Here is an 18,350-nt window from a genome sequence, read left to right as displayed (position 1 = left end):
GGATTGGGCTCCCCTGGCTGGTCTGGGGTCCCACCCTCTCCAGCCTGCTCTGTCCTGCAGCCCCGGGCCCAGCACCCCTTCCCTCAGAGAGCCGCGCTCTACCGCCTGGCCCACGGCAGCCTTTCTGTCCTCTGCTGGGAGTCAGGCAGGGGCTGGCCTCCCCTTTCTCTCTCCTCCCAGGGTGGTCAGGAGACCCCACATCTCCCTACGAAGGACGGGCACCTGGTGAGGACACACGGCTGGTCCCGGCTCCAGACCACAAAGCACCAGGCACAGCGCATACTCAGTGGACCCTCGGTGGCCGTCAGCCCTGCCATCAGATGTCCTTGGGCTGGATGCTGAAGAGCAGCAAGGCCCTGGGGCCGAGTCCAGGGTGTTCATGTGGCCACGGGAAGAGGGTGTGACTATGGGGGGGGTGCCCTGGTGGGTCATGCTGACCATCAGCCACTCTGTCCCCAGAGTGGACACAGGGGCGTCTCATGACCCCGGCTCCGTGACACTGGGCACAGAAGTCACCCCGACCTGTCCCTGGTCCCTGTTCTGGTTCCCCAAGACATTCTGCCTGATTCCTGCTGGGTTCCCGGGGACAAGGGCTGCCAGAGCAGGGGTCTGGGTCCCCACACATGCTGTATTGTCAGGATCACACCCGGGGGCTCTGGCTGGGGCCCACAGAGACCAGGAACCCCATGGTGACCATGGGGTGTGGCCCCTGGTGAGGTCAGCCTGGCGACTGCGGGTCCCATCGTGGTGCCTCTGTCGAGGCTGGCCCACAGAGCACCCGATGGTGCTGTGCTGCGGGTGTGTGGCACGGCTGACCTCGGGGCTGGGGGCTGGCCTTGGCCCCCGACGCCCATGACAACTCGTTACATGGAGCACCATTCAGTCATTCAGCAAACAGTTATGAGCTCAGATGATTAAAATTTATCATCAAACTGTGACATTTCTGGGAGTGGAAGGGGTGCTATTAATAATTAACACCAGGACACAGGCCTGAACTGGGAATGTCCAGGAAAATCCAGGACACAGGTCCCTCCCCTTCCCCCAGAGCCTGCCCTGAGCCTGGATGTTCAGGGGGAGGCCACCACTTGTGGGATTCCTGTTCAAACAGAATTATGTTGCTGTGGTCCCAGGAGACCAACTGGCTTTTTAGAAAAACTGATCCAAGGACTGGCCGAGTCCCAACCCCACTACCTTCCATCAGAGATGAGGCCATGTGTAATTCCTCATGGTGACCAAATGGGAGCAGTCACCTCCCTCTCCTCCCTTCCCCCCAGGGCCCAGAGCTGACACCTTTCTTCCCCTGCCCCCAGGTCCCTCTGCCCTCCCCTGCCTCAGGCTATTCTGGGCTCTGGCTTTTGGGCTGAGAAGGAAGCCACAGCCTCCCTCCCCGCAATCTGACTCAGTCACAGTCCTGTCCTTTAGCCCAGGCCTTCAGCAGGAAGGAGGACCGGAAGGGAGGGGGGTGCCCAGGGTCCTACAGCTAAGGCAGGGCGGGGCCAGGTCAAGCCCCCCTCCCGGGACCTGTCACTCTTCTCCATCCTGCTGTGGACCTGTCCGCCTGGTGCCCTGGGGCCATCACTCCTTCCAGGGAAGGATGACCCTGCTCTGAGCTGGTCTGGGCCTCAGTGCGACCCTCCTGGTCAGTGACCTTCAGTGAAATGGGCAATGACAGCCCTGACTGGGACGTCAAGGGTCCATGAGGGGCTGCGAAGTGCCTGGAGTGGTAGCCAGTGACTGCAGCCAGGGGCATTCAGCTCACATTTCTCTTGGTTCCATCTTATTCTAAGTGAGCGGGAAGATGCTTGGGCTTCATCAGGTGCTCCCTGGGCTGAGAGCTGATCTGGGGGCTCAAGGATGAGAGTGGGGTCAGCGGTGGTCTCCGTAGCTGTCCTTGGCCATGAGCTCTCTCGTCTCCTTGCTCCCGGCCCTGGCCCACAGCAGTGCTCGCTGAGGGATTGCTGAATGAAGGAGGGTGTGAATGAATGAATGACATGTCACACGAAACATGTCAAGCCGAGGACGGGTGGAGCCGAGGAAAGAGCCTGAGGGGCAAGGACAGCAGGAACTCACCTTGTGACCCCTGGCAGCACCCCCGTCCCATTGTCAGAGCCTCAGCTTTCTCGTCTGTGAAATGGGTGCACAACACCTACCCCTGCTTTGTTCAGGAGTCTGTGGCCCTCGAGGGGCTCTGACATCCTCAGATCTCAGCCTCCAGGGGAGCTTGAACTCAGTGTGCTGGAGGGTTCATGGGCCTGCTGAGACACACCCTGGGTGTGAGGACAGGAGTGTGGGGCCTGCACTGGGAACTTGAGAGTCAGAGGGAGGAGGCCTCTGGAGAGGGTCAGGAAGTGGCCTGCACTTCCCTGAGCCTGTGGGCCTAGTAGAAGGAGGGGGTAGGTGGGAGACCCCTGGGTCCCTGGCTGGGGCGCAGAGGGCCTGCTTCCAGTGTGCGGAGCTGACTGACTGACCCCGTGGCTAAGAAGTTGCCCGTGAGATGCAGAGGGTTGGGCACAAACCCACACACTCACAGCCGGTCACACCCGCAGCTCCAGAGCTCACACACACACACACACACGCATCGCCCCCACTCACACACAGTGACACTCCTGCTGCCACCCTCACCACGTTCCCGGGCTGACCTTTCTCTCACCGTGCTGAGGACAGGGGGCTGAGGAGCCCAGATTCCCCACCCCACGGATCCTTAAGGAGATCCCCGATTTCTGGAGATTGAGGGGGTCTGTGTGCTCAGCACCTTCTCCTGGCCTGGTGTAGTCGTGACGTCCTCAGGAAGGAGGGTGACCTTGGGGTGAGGGAGTGGCCTGGGTGCCCACCATCTCTGTGGCTCTGACCACCTGGACCTCAGCAGGCCCGCAGCGCTCTGGAAGCCTCCGGCTCCTCATCTGTGAGGTGAGGGGGTACTAGTACCCGCCTCCCGGGCTGGTCTGGGCATCACATGAGGAAAAGCATGAGCCTCAAGCAGCCCTCAAGCAGGGGGTCGCCGATAACCCATCCACGGCCGCTGCCTGCAGTGACCCACCTGACCTACCTCCGCCAGCCCCCCGAGTGCAGGGGAGGAGTGGCACCCCAGGGGCCCAGCACAAAGGACTGAGGTGCTGGGGCCGGGTCCACTGCCCACCCCTCATGCCAGAGGGGTGGTCAGCACCCCAGACGTCCGGAGCCCCACAGCACCACCCAGAAAGTTCCCTGATGGACCCTACTTTTCCCAGTAACTTCCAAGGTTGAATGGAGAGAATTCAGAATAAACATGCGTCCCCCTCCCCCAGAAGATGGCAGGTGACTTTCTGAGCCACACACCTGAGACAGTACCCCATCTTTCTTTGGCAGAGCTGAGACACGAGTGGGGGAGTGGCTCATAGGCCCCGGAATACCCAAGGGGCCATCAGGCCGACTGGGCGTGAGCTGGACGTGCAGTGGGTGCAGGGCTCTGGGACTTGGTGCCAAGGGTCCATTCTGGATCCAGGGTCAGGAGCCTGCCTGGCTGGGCCTCACCGGGCCAGATCAGGGGACTATAACTGGGTAACCATCCCCCCCGCCCCACCAGGCCATGGTGACGGGGTGGTAACGGAGACAGGAACATGGAGGGGGGGCCCATGCAGAAGCAGCCGTAGCATCCTCATGGTCATTGACGTAGCCTGAGGCTGCCGGGTGGTTATCTCTGTGTGTGTCACAGCCCGATTCCCATCAATGGGGAGGCATTGGGTAAAACACATCCCCACTTTTTATTACGGTACGAGATGCCTGCCCTCAGCACTGAGACACCAGTTTCCCCCCAGCAGGGTGTCCTTCTCAGAGAAATAGTAAGGCACCTATTTCCCTCCTTGCACTGGTTCCTGGGGAGCTCAGAGCTTATTTTGCTGGTGCCCAAACCTCCTGGCAGGCCTTGTGAGCGACAGTTTCCTTCCTGGCTTCCTCCTATTCCTCTCACATCTCTGAACCTGCCTTCTGGTGACGAATCAAAGTGACCCCCAGATTTAAGAGCCTGTGAAGCCAAGCTACTGGGGTGTCCTGACCCCCATGGTTGGTCCAGCCTGAGGGAGCAACAGGGCAGGGGGTAAACATGGGCAGAAGCTGAGCTGGGCGGGGTGGAGGGGAAGGGGGCATAGGGGGGCTCGGGCCAGGAGCAGAGGGAGTCCAGGCCAAAGCAGGGTTTCCAGGCTGAGGAAAGAGAGGACATCAGAGTGTAGAGGGTCCCCACAAGGTCAGGCAGGCAGGGCTTATCTACAGGTCACCAGCCATGGCGGCTCTGACCAGAGAGGCAGCAGGGAGTGGGCATGGTTCTGTGCTGGAGGAGGAATGGTGGAAGGAGAGGACAGAAGGACTGAGGTTCTAGTGACCAGACTCCTCATGTCCCAGGGAGACTGTGAGCCTCTCCTCTTGGGCTACTTTCCCACTGGGTGCCTAGGATCCCATGCATCTCACCCTGAGAATCCTGGAGAGGCTGCAAGTTAAATACGAGACCCCCCCCAAAATTAGCAGAGAGCATGAATTCTGATGGACAAAAGGACATTTTATTGAGAGCTGATTGGGTGCTGAGAGCAGGGCTGGGGATGACAGTCGTGAGCCCTGGTAAGAGCCCCCCAGGTCTGTCGGGAGCATCCCAGTGCCCCAATCAGGGGAGACCTGGCACCCGCTCTTTGGTCTCAGTCCCTCTGCAGGTTCACCTGTCCTCATAACTCGCCATCCCACCCCTGAGCAGTCTTGTTCCTGGCTGGCATCAGCCTTGAGACCTTAGAGTTTCTAGAGAAATCCATCTGTCCTCCAGCAGCAGTCTCTCTGAGATCTCCCCGAGGTAACTCTCCCTAGTAACTTCGTATACGACTTCTGTCTGTTTGGCTTGGTGTCTGTCTTTCAGGCTCTCCTCCCTTCCAAGGAGAGGCTTCTTTCCTCACAGTACCAGCCACTGAGACCCCAGGATTCCAGGGAGGACCTTAGCCATTAACCAGGAGGCCATGGGGAACCATGGGCAGTGGGTTCCAAGACCGCTGGGGGTGGACATGGTCCACACAAGAATGGTAAATGTAGGGAAGGAGCAGAGGGTGGGCTGTCCTGTCCTGCTGGCCTATCTTTTATATTCTGGAATATTCTCTGGGCTATTCTGGGTAAGAATGAAACTACCCCATAAGGAAAACTAAGATTCCTTCTATCCCAGAGGCCAGATGAGATGGTCAACTGGAGAAACAGCTCTGAGTCACAGCGAGGAGGGGCAGGAAGAGGTCACTGGAACTGGCCCATCCTGTCCCCACCACGTGCTTCAGAGTGGGAGTAGGCTACAGGGGGTGAGATGGCCAGACAAAAAGATGAAGTTTCCAGAATGCCAGAGCAATTCAGATCCAGTCCTAGACTGAATGTAAAGGAGAGAAATTCAAATCCAAATTTCACTTTGGTCCCCAAAGAGAGAGAAAGCACGGTCACCTGAGTCCCTCTACTGAACACATAACACAGCGACACAGCCTTGAACACAACCCTCTGTCATCCCTGAAACCCCACACCCTCGACCCAGGGCCACACGCAGCTGCTTCGGAGGCTCAAAGTCCAGCCTCTTCTTTGTGGGGGCTGGTCTGGCCCATGGGAGCTTGAAAGGCCCCCCCCCCCACCTGCATCTTCAGTTCCTTGGGGGGTGAGCCTCCCCCCATCCCCAGCCATGGAGGGGTAGGAGGGACTGTCTGAGTGACATATCTCACCCCAGGTAACTTCCCGGAAGGAGCTCTGTCTATGGCTCCGCTTGCTTGGGGAACGCCACCTGGAAGAATGGACAGTCCTGTTTCCAACACAGACATGATGGGGCCTGAGCCCTCTGCTGAGTTGAGGTCCATGGAGGGTTCTGGATGCCACCACACATCCTAGATCCATGCCCCACATGGCCATGTTTGCAGTAGTAGGTGTGTGAGTGTGTACTAGTGCATGCATGTGGGTTTACGATGTGTGTGTGAGTGTGCAGTCTGTCTGTCTGGGTTAAGAGGTAAGACCCTACATCCTGAGCTAGCTCCTGGCACAGCAGTTTACCTGGTTCTCAGGGCCCATTCCCAACACCGAAGAAGGTGAGTCAGTCTCCCAGATTTGTCCAGGGCACAATCCAGAATCTGATCTTGACGTTGAACTCATGGCCTCGGTAACTACCCATGGAAACTTTGGTTTAGTGCTTGTGATTGGGTGAAAGTCCAATGACTTTATAGGGTCCCTGCCTCCCAGGGACCTTGAATACAGCTGAGACCCCCATGACACACGTGGGAGGAGGAGCCCTCAGTGGGAATGTGGGATTGAGTGACTAGGGTCCAGGGACTGAGGGTCCTTTAGTGAGTATGACAGAGATGTCTGTGGGAGAGGCACAGGACAGTGTCACTGGGGAGGCTGGAGTAGGGAGACTGCTAAGAAAGGGGGGATGCTCTAGGCTATTGACGATGGGGAAAGTTCATATGGGGTAGGAAACCAGAGAAAACATGGCGTCGAGTGGGTGAGTGGGGGCCTACAAGGAAAGGAGAATGGGACAGCTCAGGAGGGAGCTAGACCCTGATGGTGAGGCCCCAGGTCCAAGGAGGAGCTCAGACATTATCCAGGAGTACACAGGGAACCAAGAGCAGTGGGCTTTGGTACTGTTGGTGACCTATGTGGTCCATGCAAGAAAAGCAAGCATAGAGACATGGTGGAGGATGGCCCATCTTGGTTCTGCTGTTGGTATCTTCTGTTCTGGAATAATCTCTGGCAATTCTGGGTGAGAGTAAAACTACCCCTCACAAAAACATGACGATGCCTTCTGCTGACTCCTTTCCCACAGGGTGAAAAGAATCGTGTTCACATTTGAGGATGATAGAGTTCAGGACACAAAGTGTTAAATGCAATGAACAGAGAGCCACAATTTCCGACTGAATAAAGAACATTTTATTGAGTGTTGACTGGGTGCAGGGAGAAGGGCTGGGATGACCCTGGTGGGAGGGCAGATCCTCCTGGAGGTCCTGTGGCTCCAGGCCCCCTTGGGTGGGGGAGGGTCTCAGGGACCTAGGAGCACTCTGCGGGGACCACCTTCTTCTCCACGGTGCTCCCCTCGTGCGTGACCAGGCAGCTGAAGCTGCTGTGAGATTTCCACTTGTCAGGCGACAGGCTCAGGTAGCTGCTGGCCACGTACTTGTTGTTGCTCTGTTTGGAGGGCTTGGTGGTCTCCACGCCCTGGGTGATGGGGTTGCCGTCTGCCTTCCAGGCCACCTTCAAGCTGCTAGGGTAGAAGTCACTGATGAGACACACCAGGGTGGCCTTGTTGGCGCCCAGCTCCTCAGAGAATGGCAAGAAGAGCGTGACCGAGGGCGCAGACTTGGGCTGACCTATGTGGGCAGAGGAGAGGGTGAGAGATGCGGAGACAGTCCAGGTGTTGGGCAGCCCTTCCCTCATCTACAGCCTCTGTGACTGTTCCCATGATGGCCATGCTTGTTCACCCAAGGGACTCTCTTTTCCACTCCAGCCCTGGACAGCAGGCAGCCCCCCATGCTCCCAGCAGCTCTTCCACGTCACCTCTCCCAGATGTGAAAGGTGCATTTGCAGCCTCGGTTTCCTCCCCAGCCCAGCATCTGGTCCCCGTATCACATCATTCTTCTGGATCTGGGTGCTTCTCCTGTGAACTGGAGTCCCCTACCCAGCCAGCTAGGACAACTGTGACGGTGTGCACGGAGGTCATGAGCCCTGCACCAGGTGGGGCATGGAGCCCCCGTCTCCCTCAGGAATGGCTCTGTTCCTGCCTCCTGGGAAGGCTGCATACTCCAAGGCTCTGCTATCTCCCTCATCCCTCCTGCCCCGACCACAGGACCCTTCACTTCTGCTGCCTTCTTGGGGCTACTCCTTGCAGACGACAGGCAGTGTGGTCCCATGGCCACCCCAGCACCTCTGATGACTCCTGACTTTAAGGGGCAGCTGTGTATCTCTGAGCCCCCACTCGCACCCCACTTTGTCATCTCTTAAGTCTAAAGTACCCTTTGAGGAAGGCAGGAGACCATCTCTTGGACAGGTGAGACACCTGAGGATTATGGGGCTCCAGGTACAGGTAAGGCTCTGCCCCATGGGACCTGCTCCTTTCTGACCAACATCCTGGGAGGGCTGTGTTTCTGGACACTTTGTCCTACATCACTCATGTCTCTGTCCCTGTGTCCTCATGGCCTAGCAGAGACCCTCAGCACTTCAGCCTAGAGCAAACCAGACTGTTCTGTTCCCCTCCATTGGGTCTCCACTCGGGCTGCCCCTCGTGTGCCCAGAGGCTGGGCTCACAGCCCCAGCCATGTCCCCAGCCTCCTGTGTGGCCCTCCTAGCCTGGATGGACATCAAGCCCTCAGCCAAGACCCCAAGGGACTCTCTCTAAGGCCGCCCCAGTGCCCCTAGTCAGAACCAGACTTGGATCCCATACAGGTGCCTGCCCTGGAGGAAGGGAAGGAATCCCCATTTTTGGATCACCACCCCCCAAGCCTAGGCCCCTGGAATCTGGACACATTCAACAGTCAGCTTCTAAAGGTAAATTCTTGTACTATTGGGGTCCTTATTGCTGGTTTCCCTGAGACGAATCCACTTCCCCCAGATCCCACAGATCCGCTAGAGGGTCAGTCCTTAAGGCTGGAAGGGCAGACAGGAAGCAAGCCCCAAAGAAAAATAACTTTCCCAAGACAACAGAGGGGTGGGACAGGTTGGGAAGTGTGGTGAGAGCCACTTACCTAGGACGGCGAGCTGGGTTCCTTCACTGAAAACAAACCAGGGTGACTGAGATTCGGACCAAAACCCACCGGGCCAACACCTGGGGCCTGCCCCCTGGGGGCCAGGCCAGAACAGGAACCTGTGATGGGCATAAGGCTGTAGCAGGTGGGGCTGGGCAGCCAGCCTCCTAGAGGCTGTGGCACACCTGGATGAGCCCACAGCCCAGAGGTGTCCCTGTGCCCAGCCCCCTGATTGAGGCAGACTCCACCCATGTCTTGTATATGTCCCCCCTTTCCAAGGCTGTCCTGGTCATCTCCTAATCCTGTGCTGACCATGAAACTGCATGGAGTAGGTGTTCAGTAAATCCCTGAGTGCCTCGTCCTCTCATGTGGTGTGGCAGAGCAAGTCCTGAACTGGCTCGGAGCTGCCTGATGTCTCCTGGCCTCATTTAGAGCTTCCGAGGGTTCCTCTCCTACAATTTCTCATAGTCCAGCCAGGTGGCTTCCTCCCTGGACCTACTGGTTGGTCTGGGACTGGGCCATTCCTGAATCATAGTACTCCCATGTGAAGACCCCCCACTTTTTCTCTACACATCAAGACACAATGCAGTCCCTCCTCTTTGATGAAGCTTTCTCTGATCTCCCAGACCACTGTTTTTCTGTCCACCTGTCTGTCCATCTGTCCATGTGTTCATCCATCCATCATCCATCCATCCATCCATCCATCCATCCATCCATCCACCCACCTATCCATCCAACAGTAGCTCCAGGCACCGTTTCATATGCTGGGACATAGAGGGTCTCCCTGGCTTTCATCTCCATCTCTCCTTGAAAGCTCTCAGGTCAGGGCTAACAAAGCCCTCTTCCTGGGCATTTCCCTAGTTCCTGTTGTACATTATGTCATTACAGGATGCAACACAGAGTCAGCCTCTCTTTTCAGTAACTCTCTTCCTGTTGGCACCTGAGATCTCCCATCCTCCTCCCCTGACTTCCCTTTCACCCCTGCCTGTGCATGGCAACTGACTCCCAGACCGGCACCCTGGGTTCTCCTTCTTTGCCATCTTCCTACATTATGGATTCCTACTACTGCCCATTGGGTGAGGCTCGAGTCTATTCCAGCTCCAAACCCTCTCCTTGATTCTCCCTAAATTGCCTACTGACCATCTCCAGCTGGATGTTCAACAGGAATCTCAAACTCACCATAACCAAATGAGACTGACCACGTTTCCTCCAAACCAGCTCTTTTTCTGTCCTCATCTTGTCACATGTGACCGTGAGTGCTCTCACTACCTAACCCTCAGGCCAGATCTATAGCTTCAATGCAATCCCAATCAAATTCCCAGCAAATTATTTTGCTGATATTGGCAAACTGATTCTAAAGTTTATAGAGGGGGCAAAGGACTCAGATTACCTAACACAATATCAAAAGAAAAGAACAAAGTTGGAGAGATGACACTACAGGGCTTCAAGACTTACTATAAAGCTATAATAATCAAGACAGTGTGGTATTGACATATATACAGACCAATGAGATAGAACAGAGCACCCAGAAATAAACTCTCACACATACAATCAAATGATTTTTGATAAGGGTGCCAAGACCATTCAATGGGGGAAAGGACAGTTTTTTCAACAAATGGTGCTGGGAAGCATAGATATTCACATGCAGAAGGATGAAGTTGGACTCTTACCTAACATCATATACAAAAATTAACTCAAAATGGATGCAAGACATAAATATAAGAGCTAAAACAATGAAACTCTGAGAAGAAAACATAGTACAAATGCTTTACAATATTTGATTGGCAATGATTTCTTGATATGACACTAAAGGCACAGACAACAAAAGAAAGACTAGACAAGTTGGATTTCATGAAAATTTCAAAATTTTGTATATCAAGTGATCCTATCCACAGGGTAGAAAGGCAACCCACAGAATGAGAGAAGATATTTTCAAATCATATATGTAATAAAAGGTTAATATCCAGAATAATAGGAAATTCCTAAAACCCAACAAGAAAAAAATAAACAACGCAATTCAAAAGTGGGCAAAGGACTTAAAGAGGCATTTCTCCAAAGAAGATATACAAATGCCAGTAAGCACATGAAAGATGCTCAAGATTACTAATCATTAGGTAAATGCAAATTAAAACTACAATGAGATACCACTTCACACTCATTGGGATGGCTACTATTAAAAACAAAGTAGGAAATAAGTGTTGGTAAGGATGTGGAGAAATAGGAAACCTTGTGCAATGTTGGTGCACAAATACCGCATGATTCCACTTACGTGAGGCATTTAGAGTAGTCAAAATCAAAAACAACACAGTCTTAAGTTATCAATGGGTCAAAGAAGAAACTACAAGTGAAATTAAGAGATACTTTGAGATGAATGAAAGAAAACCCAACACACTAAAACCTATGGGTTTCAGTGACAGTGGTGCTCTAAGGAAAATTTATAGCTATAAAAATGCCTCTATTAAAAAGAGGAAAGATTTCAAGCCAGTAATATAAGTCTATCTTAAGGAAATAGAAAAAGAAGAGCAAGTTAATTCCAAAGCTAGTGGAAGGAAGGGAATAATAATGATTAGGGTAGAAATAAATTATTAGAGAATAAAAAACAATAGGGAGAACCAGTAAAACTAAAAGCTGGTTCTTTGAAGTCTAGCAGCTTTGAGAAACATTTACCAGACTGACAAATACAAAGCAGAGAGGAGATTCCATTTATTAAAGTCAGAACTGAAAGTTGGGACATTACTACACACCATGCAAAAATGAAAAGGATTATAAGGAAATAATATGAACAATGGCATACCAACAAATCAGATAACCTGGTTGAAATGAACAAATTCCTAGAAAGACACAAACAACCCAAACTGACTCAAAAAGAAATAGAAAACCTGAACAGTCCTATACCAACTAAAGAGATTAAAATGGTAATCAAAATCCATTCCCACAAAGAAAAGCCCAGGACGCTAAGGCTTCACCGGAAAATCCTACCAAATATTTTTATGTATGCATGTGTGTATGTACAAAATATTTATTTATTTATTTATCATTAAAGATTTTATTTATTTATATGTTTAGAGAGCACATGCATGCACATGATTGGGCAGTGAGAGGGAGAGGGAGAGAGAGAGACCCTCAAACAGACTCCATGCTGAGCAGAGAGCCCAAGGTGGGGCTTGATCCCACAAACCCGAGATCATGACCCGAGGCAAAACCAAGAGTCAAATACTTAACCGACTGACCACCCAGGGAAACCCGGCACCAAATATTTAAAGCTAGTTTAACACCAATCCTTCACAAGCTCTTCTGAAAAATAGGAAAGAAAGGAACACTTCCTAACTCATTCTTTGAGAATTACTCTGATTTCAAGACCAAAGACATCGCAAAAAAACCCACAAACTGATATCCCTTATGAATACACATGCAAAAATGCTCAACAAAATACTAGAACAGTGAATCCAACAGCATATTAAAAAAATCATACACAAGTGGGATTTATCCCAGGAATGCAAGGGTGGTCCAGCTTAAGAAAATCAATCAATATAACGTATCATAATAATAGAATGAAGGATGATAGCCGTATGATCATCTCAATGGATGCAGAAAAATATTTGACAAAATTCAACACAATTTCATGACAAAACACTTAAAAAACTTGGAGTAGAAGGGAACTGCCTCAACTTTATAAAGACCATCTATGAAAAATCCACATTGAACATCATATTCCCTGGTGGAAGACTGAAAGCTTTCCCGTCAAGGTCAGGAACAAGAAAAGGATGTTGATTTTTGCCCCTTCCGTTCAACACTGTACTGGTGAATGGCTAAACAAAATGTAGTACATTGAAAAATGGAATCCTCAGCAGTAGAAAGGAACAAGCAATTGACAAATGGGATAAGTGAGGTGAACTGCAAAGGCGTACTGAACTGCAGAAGCCAGACTCAAAAGATTCTGTACTGGGAATATTATTATTCAGTTATAAAAAGCAACAAACTATGATTCACCCAACAATCTGAATGGACATCCAGAAAATTAAGCTGGGTGAAAAACGCTAATGACCAAATGTTATACACTATATAATTTCATTTACAGAATAATCTTGAAATGACAAAATTAGAAATGACCAAATTAGTAGTTGCCATGGGGTCAGGAAGGGACTTGGAAGGGAGGGAAGTAGGAGTGGCAATAGAAGGGCAAGAAGAGGCATCTGTGGTCAGGGAAATGTTCTGGACCTTAACTGTATCAATGTCAATATTCTGGTTGTGAAATCTTACTATAGTTTTATGAGGCATTACCATTGGGGAAAACTGGGTGAAGGGAACATGGGACCCCCTTTATTGCTTCTTACAACTACATGTGAATCTACAATGATTTCAAAACAAAAAGTTTAATTTACAAAAAGGTAGTATACTGCACGGTTCCATTTATACGGTAGTCTGGAAAAGGCAAAACTATAGCGTCACAGAGAGATCAGTGGTTGCCATGGTTGGGGCAGAGAAAGAGACTGATTACAAAAGAGACACAAAGAAATTTTGGGGGGTGATGGAAATGTTCTCTATCTTGATTGTGGTGGTAGTTACCTGACTCTATGATTTTATTAAAATGTATACAACTACTATACCAAAAGGAGGGAATTTTACTCTGCATAAATTAAAGTAAAATAAAAATAGAAATCTTTATTACATGATTACAGTCACTATATCTATCTATCTATCTATCTATCTATCTATCTATCTATCTATCTAGTGAGTTTATTATTCTCTTCCATGGATATACCATAGTTTATCTTCTTTTATTGTTGGACATTGAGGGGGTTTCTACTCTTTCCTCTGAACACATGTACAATATTTAGCTGAAGTTCTGATTATTTCCTCAAGATAAATTTCTAGAAGTGGAATAACTACTTGGTTAAAAGGAATGCAGATTTTTATGAATCTTGACACATGGTGTCATTTGTTCCAAGAATTTCGTCTTCCACTGACCATCCATGAGAGTGCCCAGTCCTCCCCCGTCAACCCTCTGGTACCATCACTTTAAATTCACTTGCCAATTTCACAGGTGATCTAAGTCATTGTGTGGACAGTCTCCTCTCTGCAGCTCTAATCTGCTGTCAGAAAATCCGGAGCCATTTTCCCAAGACACAAATCTGACTCTGAGAGTCCCTTACATAAGTCGCTCAAGGGCCTCAGGAAAAACCATGGGTGCATGAAACCCTCTGCGGTCTGCCATTCCCCTTCCCCTCCTCTCCTCTCCCCTCCCCTCTCCCAACCCCTGCCTCACTCTCCTCTTAGCCTTCGCAGCTCCCTTTGCCTGGAGACACCCCATCACTGGCCAACAGCGTTTCATCTGTAAAACCAGCTTGGTCATTCCCCCCACCACCACCACCTTACTGCTCCAAAAATTGTCTATAGGTCTGTCCTCAAGACTACACGTGACCCCCTTGGTTCAGGCCCATCCTGAACCCATTCCTAAGTGGCCGGAAGGGAGTGGACCTCCTTGGGGGGGGGACCAACGCCTTCCAGACACCCCTTCTCTTGGACCATTTTGTTAAGGTACAGGACACGCTGGTGCAGTCACAGCGTTCTCCTAACTAGCTAGCAAAAAAGCCAGGGGGGCATCCTGGCTCCTCCCTTTCCTGTTACTCCCACTTTCTCAATCTCCAACTACCTGTGGACTCTGCCAGAGACACCACCACACCCTCCTCCAAGTCTATCTAGCCCTAGATTCCCACCCTCAACCACCCAAGTCTGGTTATGTCCTTTCCTTGCAAACATTCCCCAAGATCCCCCAGATGAAGTCTGTCCTCCAGGGATGGGTCCTCCAGGTCAGGGGCTGGTACCTGTGTGGCCTTCTCTCTGACCATCTTGGCCCCAGTAGCCCCTTGTTCCAGCCCTGCAGACCACTGGGAGCTTCCTGGGCGTTCTGTGCCTGTACCACCTTGCCGTTGTCCTTGCATGTGGTGGCTGCTTCCCCCACCCCCTCTCCCACTGGACCTTGAATTGGGGCCCAAACTTGCTCCTCTGGGATCCCAGCTCCAGCACAAGGCCTGACCCAACATGGGGGCTCCATCTCTCCTTGTGTTTCCCTGGGCCCTGCCGGATGCTGAGATGCCAGTCCTTTCCAACCCACACATGCTGACCCGCCCTCCATGGCCGGCCTGCTAGTACCAAAGAGAAGCATCGCATCCTGTTCTAGCCCTTCACCACGGCAACCCCACCATCCTTGGGCTGGGTGTCAGGCTACAAGGCCCTCAACCAGTTAGGACCCCTCGCTTTGCAGGGTAGGCACTTGAGGCTGGGAGAGGCAGACCTGTCAGCCCAAGTTAGGAGATGGGGGTGGGAAGAGCTGGAGGCCATCGGGCTTGAGTGTTGGGGTCTGCACCGGCTGTGTGACATTGGGCAGGTCTCCTCAGTTCTCTGGACCTCTATCCTCATCTGTAAAGTGGGGGTGACAGTGAGCTCTGCCTTGTAGGGTTGCCGAGGGAGGTTCTGCCCCTAAAGTGATTAGTGCCCACCGTGAACGTGCTGTCGGGTCACTCATTATCATAAGTGGACCCCGATGCTTGGCACTTCGTCCAGGGACTTTCTACCGCACTCAGAGAGGAGTGGGCTGGGCTTACTTGGAAAGTGGGGGCAGACCTTGGCCCCCCACAGACCCTCGCAGGGGCCTTTCCCACGGAGGCGCTTGCACCATGGGTGGGATCGAGTTCTTAGGGGGTCGGTCGCAGGAGGCGGCCCTAGCCGAAGGTCCTTGGCTGAGGGTCCGGTGACCTGGGGACAGCAGGGAAGGCCCACTCTGACGGAAGAAGCATCGGCTGGAGCCTGCACCCTAGTGCTTCAGGGAGTGGCCCCTGTCCAGCAGGGGAAGGGCAAGGAGGGGGCTAAGAGGAGGCGGCCTGGGAACCCTGGCCCAGCCACAGCACCCTCTACCCACGTGGGTATCCTGCCCCTGCCTCCTGTTTCTTCCCTACCCGGAAGACCAGGGTGAGCTGAGGGAGGCACTAGCCTTGGGTGCAAAATTTAGGAGTGCCAAAAAATTTCAGTAATGAAGATAAATAATAATTTAATACAATACTGAAAAAAAAAAAAAAAACCTAAGGCAACCGAATACACCCTGGATGAAATGTCAACACTTTATCTAAAGCCAGGGTCTGTCCAGACTGTCCCTCTTCTTGCCAATCCTTCCTTGTCCTTATCCCCCTCACAGCCGCTCTGTGCCTCAGTCCCAGTTCTGGCTGCAAAGACCCTCTCCTCCCTCACCCACATGACTCACTCAGTCCCTTACCTGTCCCACAGGCTCCGAGAGCTGCTTCCTGCTGGGGCTCCAGGGCCGGGGGTGCTGTTCGGTGGGCCTACTGTTGTTGGCGGCAGACGGCCCTGGGCGCCCACGGCCAAGCCCAGCAGCAGCAGGGGCCAGCGCGGCTTGGGGCCAGGGCTCTGTCCCCAAGGGGCCTCAGAGCCCACCTGACCTGTCCCCGGCCTCATTTGCCCTCAGGGTCAAAGGACCTGCAGCCTTGAGCTCCCTGGAGGAGAGTCAGTAGGTACCCCGGTCCTCCTTGCTGACAGTGGCTATCCCAGTGTTCCCTGGCCCAAGTGGCCCGGTTCTCTGCCTGAACCTTCTCTCCAAGGCCCATGGCTGTTACTCCGGGAGGGGGGTCTCTCCCAGCGGGCCATTGGCCAACTGCCCTGCTGTGGTCGGCATCCAGAGCTCAACCGTCTCCCAGCACAGCTGCACGCCTGGTCTTGCCCCTGGGGCCCTGCCTTCCTTCTCAGAGGGCGCCTGGCTCTGTGGAGCCTCTCTCCTGGGACTGGAGAGGCCACGGAGGGCAGCGAAACGGTAGCGGAGCAGGAGTCGCCTGTGTTCAGTGGGCTGGGGCTGGGGCTGCTGTTCTGACCAGCCCGGGGGCAGGGGTGGTGACAGGGGAAGGAAACAGGTGTAGTTTAGCAGGAAGCCGGTGTTCAAGTTCAGGAATCATGGTGCAATTATAAACACCGTGTTTAATGCACCACGTTCAGCACCTCATGGGTGTCGCCTCTCTCTCTTTCTGACACACTCACACCCTCTCACCCTCATAGATTTGATCCAGACGTCACCGTCGTGAGCATAGCGCCGGACCCTGCACGCAGTAATGGCTTCTGTGAGACCCCTCTCCCATCTCCCCAGAATGCCCATGCACTGTCCGGCCGGGAACCCCTGCTTCGGCGTGGGGTGGGCAGCAGCAGTGAAGAGGGACCGAGCCCCCGCATGGGGTGGCAAGAGCCTGGCTCTGCATTGGCGCTGCCAGGAGGGATGTCACCTCCGGGGGTCACCTCTGGGGCGTCCAGGCCTCTGTGAGGTGGGGCTGGCAGCCACTGCCGGCCCTGCTCACTTTCAGGACCACGGCGGGGTCCAAGCTGGGAGATAATGGCTGTGAAAGTCGCTTTTTTGCCCTTGAGTTTTTAAAAAACTGTGGTAAAATATACATAAAATGACGTTTGCATCTTAGCCATTTTTAAGCGCACAATTCAGTGGCATTAAGCACATTCACCCTGCCGTGCAAGCCTCACCACTCATCCCTCTCCAGAGCTTGTCCGGCTTCCCAGACTGAAACCCTGTCCCCCATTTTTTTTTTAAAGATTTTATTTATTTATTCGACAGAGATAGAGACAGCCAGCGAGAGAGAGAACACAAGCAAGGGGAGTGGGAGAGGAAGAAGCAGGCTCCCAGCGGAGGAGCCTGATGTGGGGCTCGATCCCATAACGCCGGGATCACACCCTGAGCCGAAGGCAGACGCTTAACCGCTGTGCCACCCAGGCGCCCCAGAAACCCTGTCCCCTTGAAACACTGTAACTCCCCCTCCCCCTCCCCCAGGCCCCCCACACCCGCCATTCCACTTTCCATCTCAGTGAGTCTGACTTTAGGGGCCTTATATACGTGGAATCATATAGTATTTGTCCTTTGAACGTGTTTTTTAAAGATTTCATTTTATTTCTTTATTTTAGAAGGGGGGGAAGGGGCAGAGGGAAAGCGAGTCTGAAGCAGACTCCGCACTGAGCATGGAGCCCGACCAGGGGCTCGATCTCATCACCACCAACCAAGAGTCAGGTGCTTAACCGACTGAGCCACCCAGGCGCCCCTGAACGTGCATTTTTTAAAAAATGTAAATTCAATTAATTAACATATAATGTATTATTGGTTTCAGAGGTAGAGGTCAGTGATTCATCAGTCTTATATAACACCCAGTGCTCATTCCAGCACGCGCCCTCCTTAACGTCCATCACCCAGTTACCCCATCCCCCACCCCCTCCCCTCCAGCAACCCTCAGTTTGTTTCCTACAATTAAGAGTCTCCTATAGTTTGTCTCCCTCTCTGATTTCATCTTGTTCTATTTTTTCTCTTCCCCTATGATCCTGTTTCGTTTCTTAAGTTTCACATATCTGTGTGATCATAGAATTGTCTTTCTCTGATTGACTTCTTTCGCTTAGCATAGTACCCTCTAGTTCCATCCACGTCACTGCAAATGGCAAGATTTCGCTTTTTTGAGGGCTGAGCAGTACGCCATTGTATATATGTACCTCAACTTCTTTATCCATTCATCTGTCGATGGAGGTCTGGGCTCTTTCCACAGTTCAGCTATTGTGGACATTGCTGCTATGAATATTGGGGTGCAGGTGCCCCGT

The 18,350-nt window shown here is 52.5% G+C and overlaps 1 protein-coding gene across 1 annotated transcript; it reads right to left on the bottom strand.

Moving 5' to 3' along the window:
• Nucleotides 1–6,885: 6,885 nt before the first annotated feature.
• Nucleotides 6,886–16,519, bottom strand: LOC123795599 (immunoglobulin lambda constant 6). Its single transcript, XM_045802438.2, has 3 exons — nucleotides 15,976–16,519; nucleotides 8,706–8,824; nucleotides 6,886–7,334 (listed from the first exon to the last, which is right to left on the bottom strand). Exons 1-3 carry the CDS (start codon nucleotides 16,173–16,175, stop codon nucleotides 7,015–7,017), a joined length of 639 nt encoding a protein of 212 aa, XP_045658394.2. The 5' UTR covers nucleotides 16,176–16,519; the 3' UTR covers nucleotides 6,886–7,014.
• Nucleotides 16,520–18,350: the final 1,831 nt, after the last annotated feature.

Source organism: Ursus americanus, chromosome 30 (assembly GCF_024610735.1).
Source record: "Ursus americanus isolate L20-20 chromosome 30, mUrsAme1.1.p, whole genome shotgun sequence".
Taxonomy (NCBI): domain Eukaryota; kingdom Metazoa; phylum Chordata; class Mammalia; order Carnivora; family Ursidae; genus Ursus; species Ursus americanus.
Note: the sequence above shows the minus strand (reverse complement) of the source record. Positions and strands in the feature narration are given on the sequence as shown.

Coding starts and splice junctions, on each gene's coding strand:
- LOC123795599 (XM_045802438.2), bottom strand. CDS start 16,175: ATGAGGCCGGGGACAGGTCAGGTGGGCTCTGAGGCCCCTTGGGGACAG. Junction 8,825..15,975: donor TCTCGGAGCCTGTGGGACAG/GTAAGGGACTGA, acceptor TGCCCATCACAG/GTTCCTGTTCTGGCCTGGCC. Junction 7,335..8,705: donor AACCCAGCTCGCCGTCCTAG/GTAAGTGGCTCT, acceptor CTGCCCACATAG/GTCAGCCCAAGTCTGCGCCC.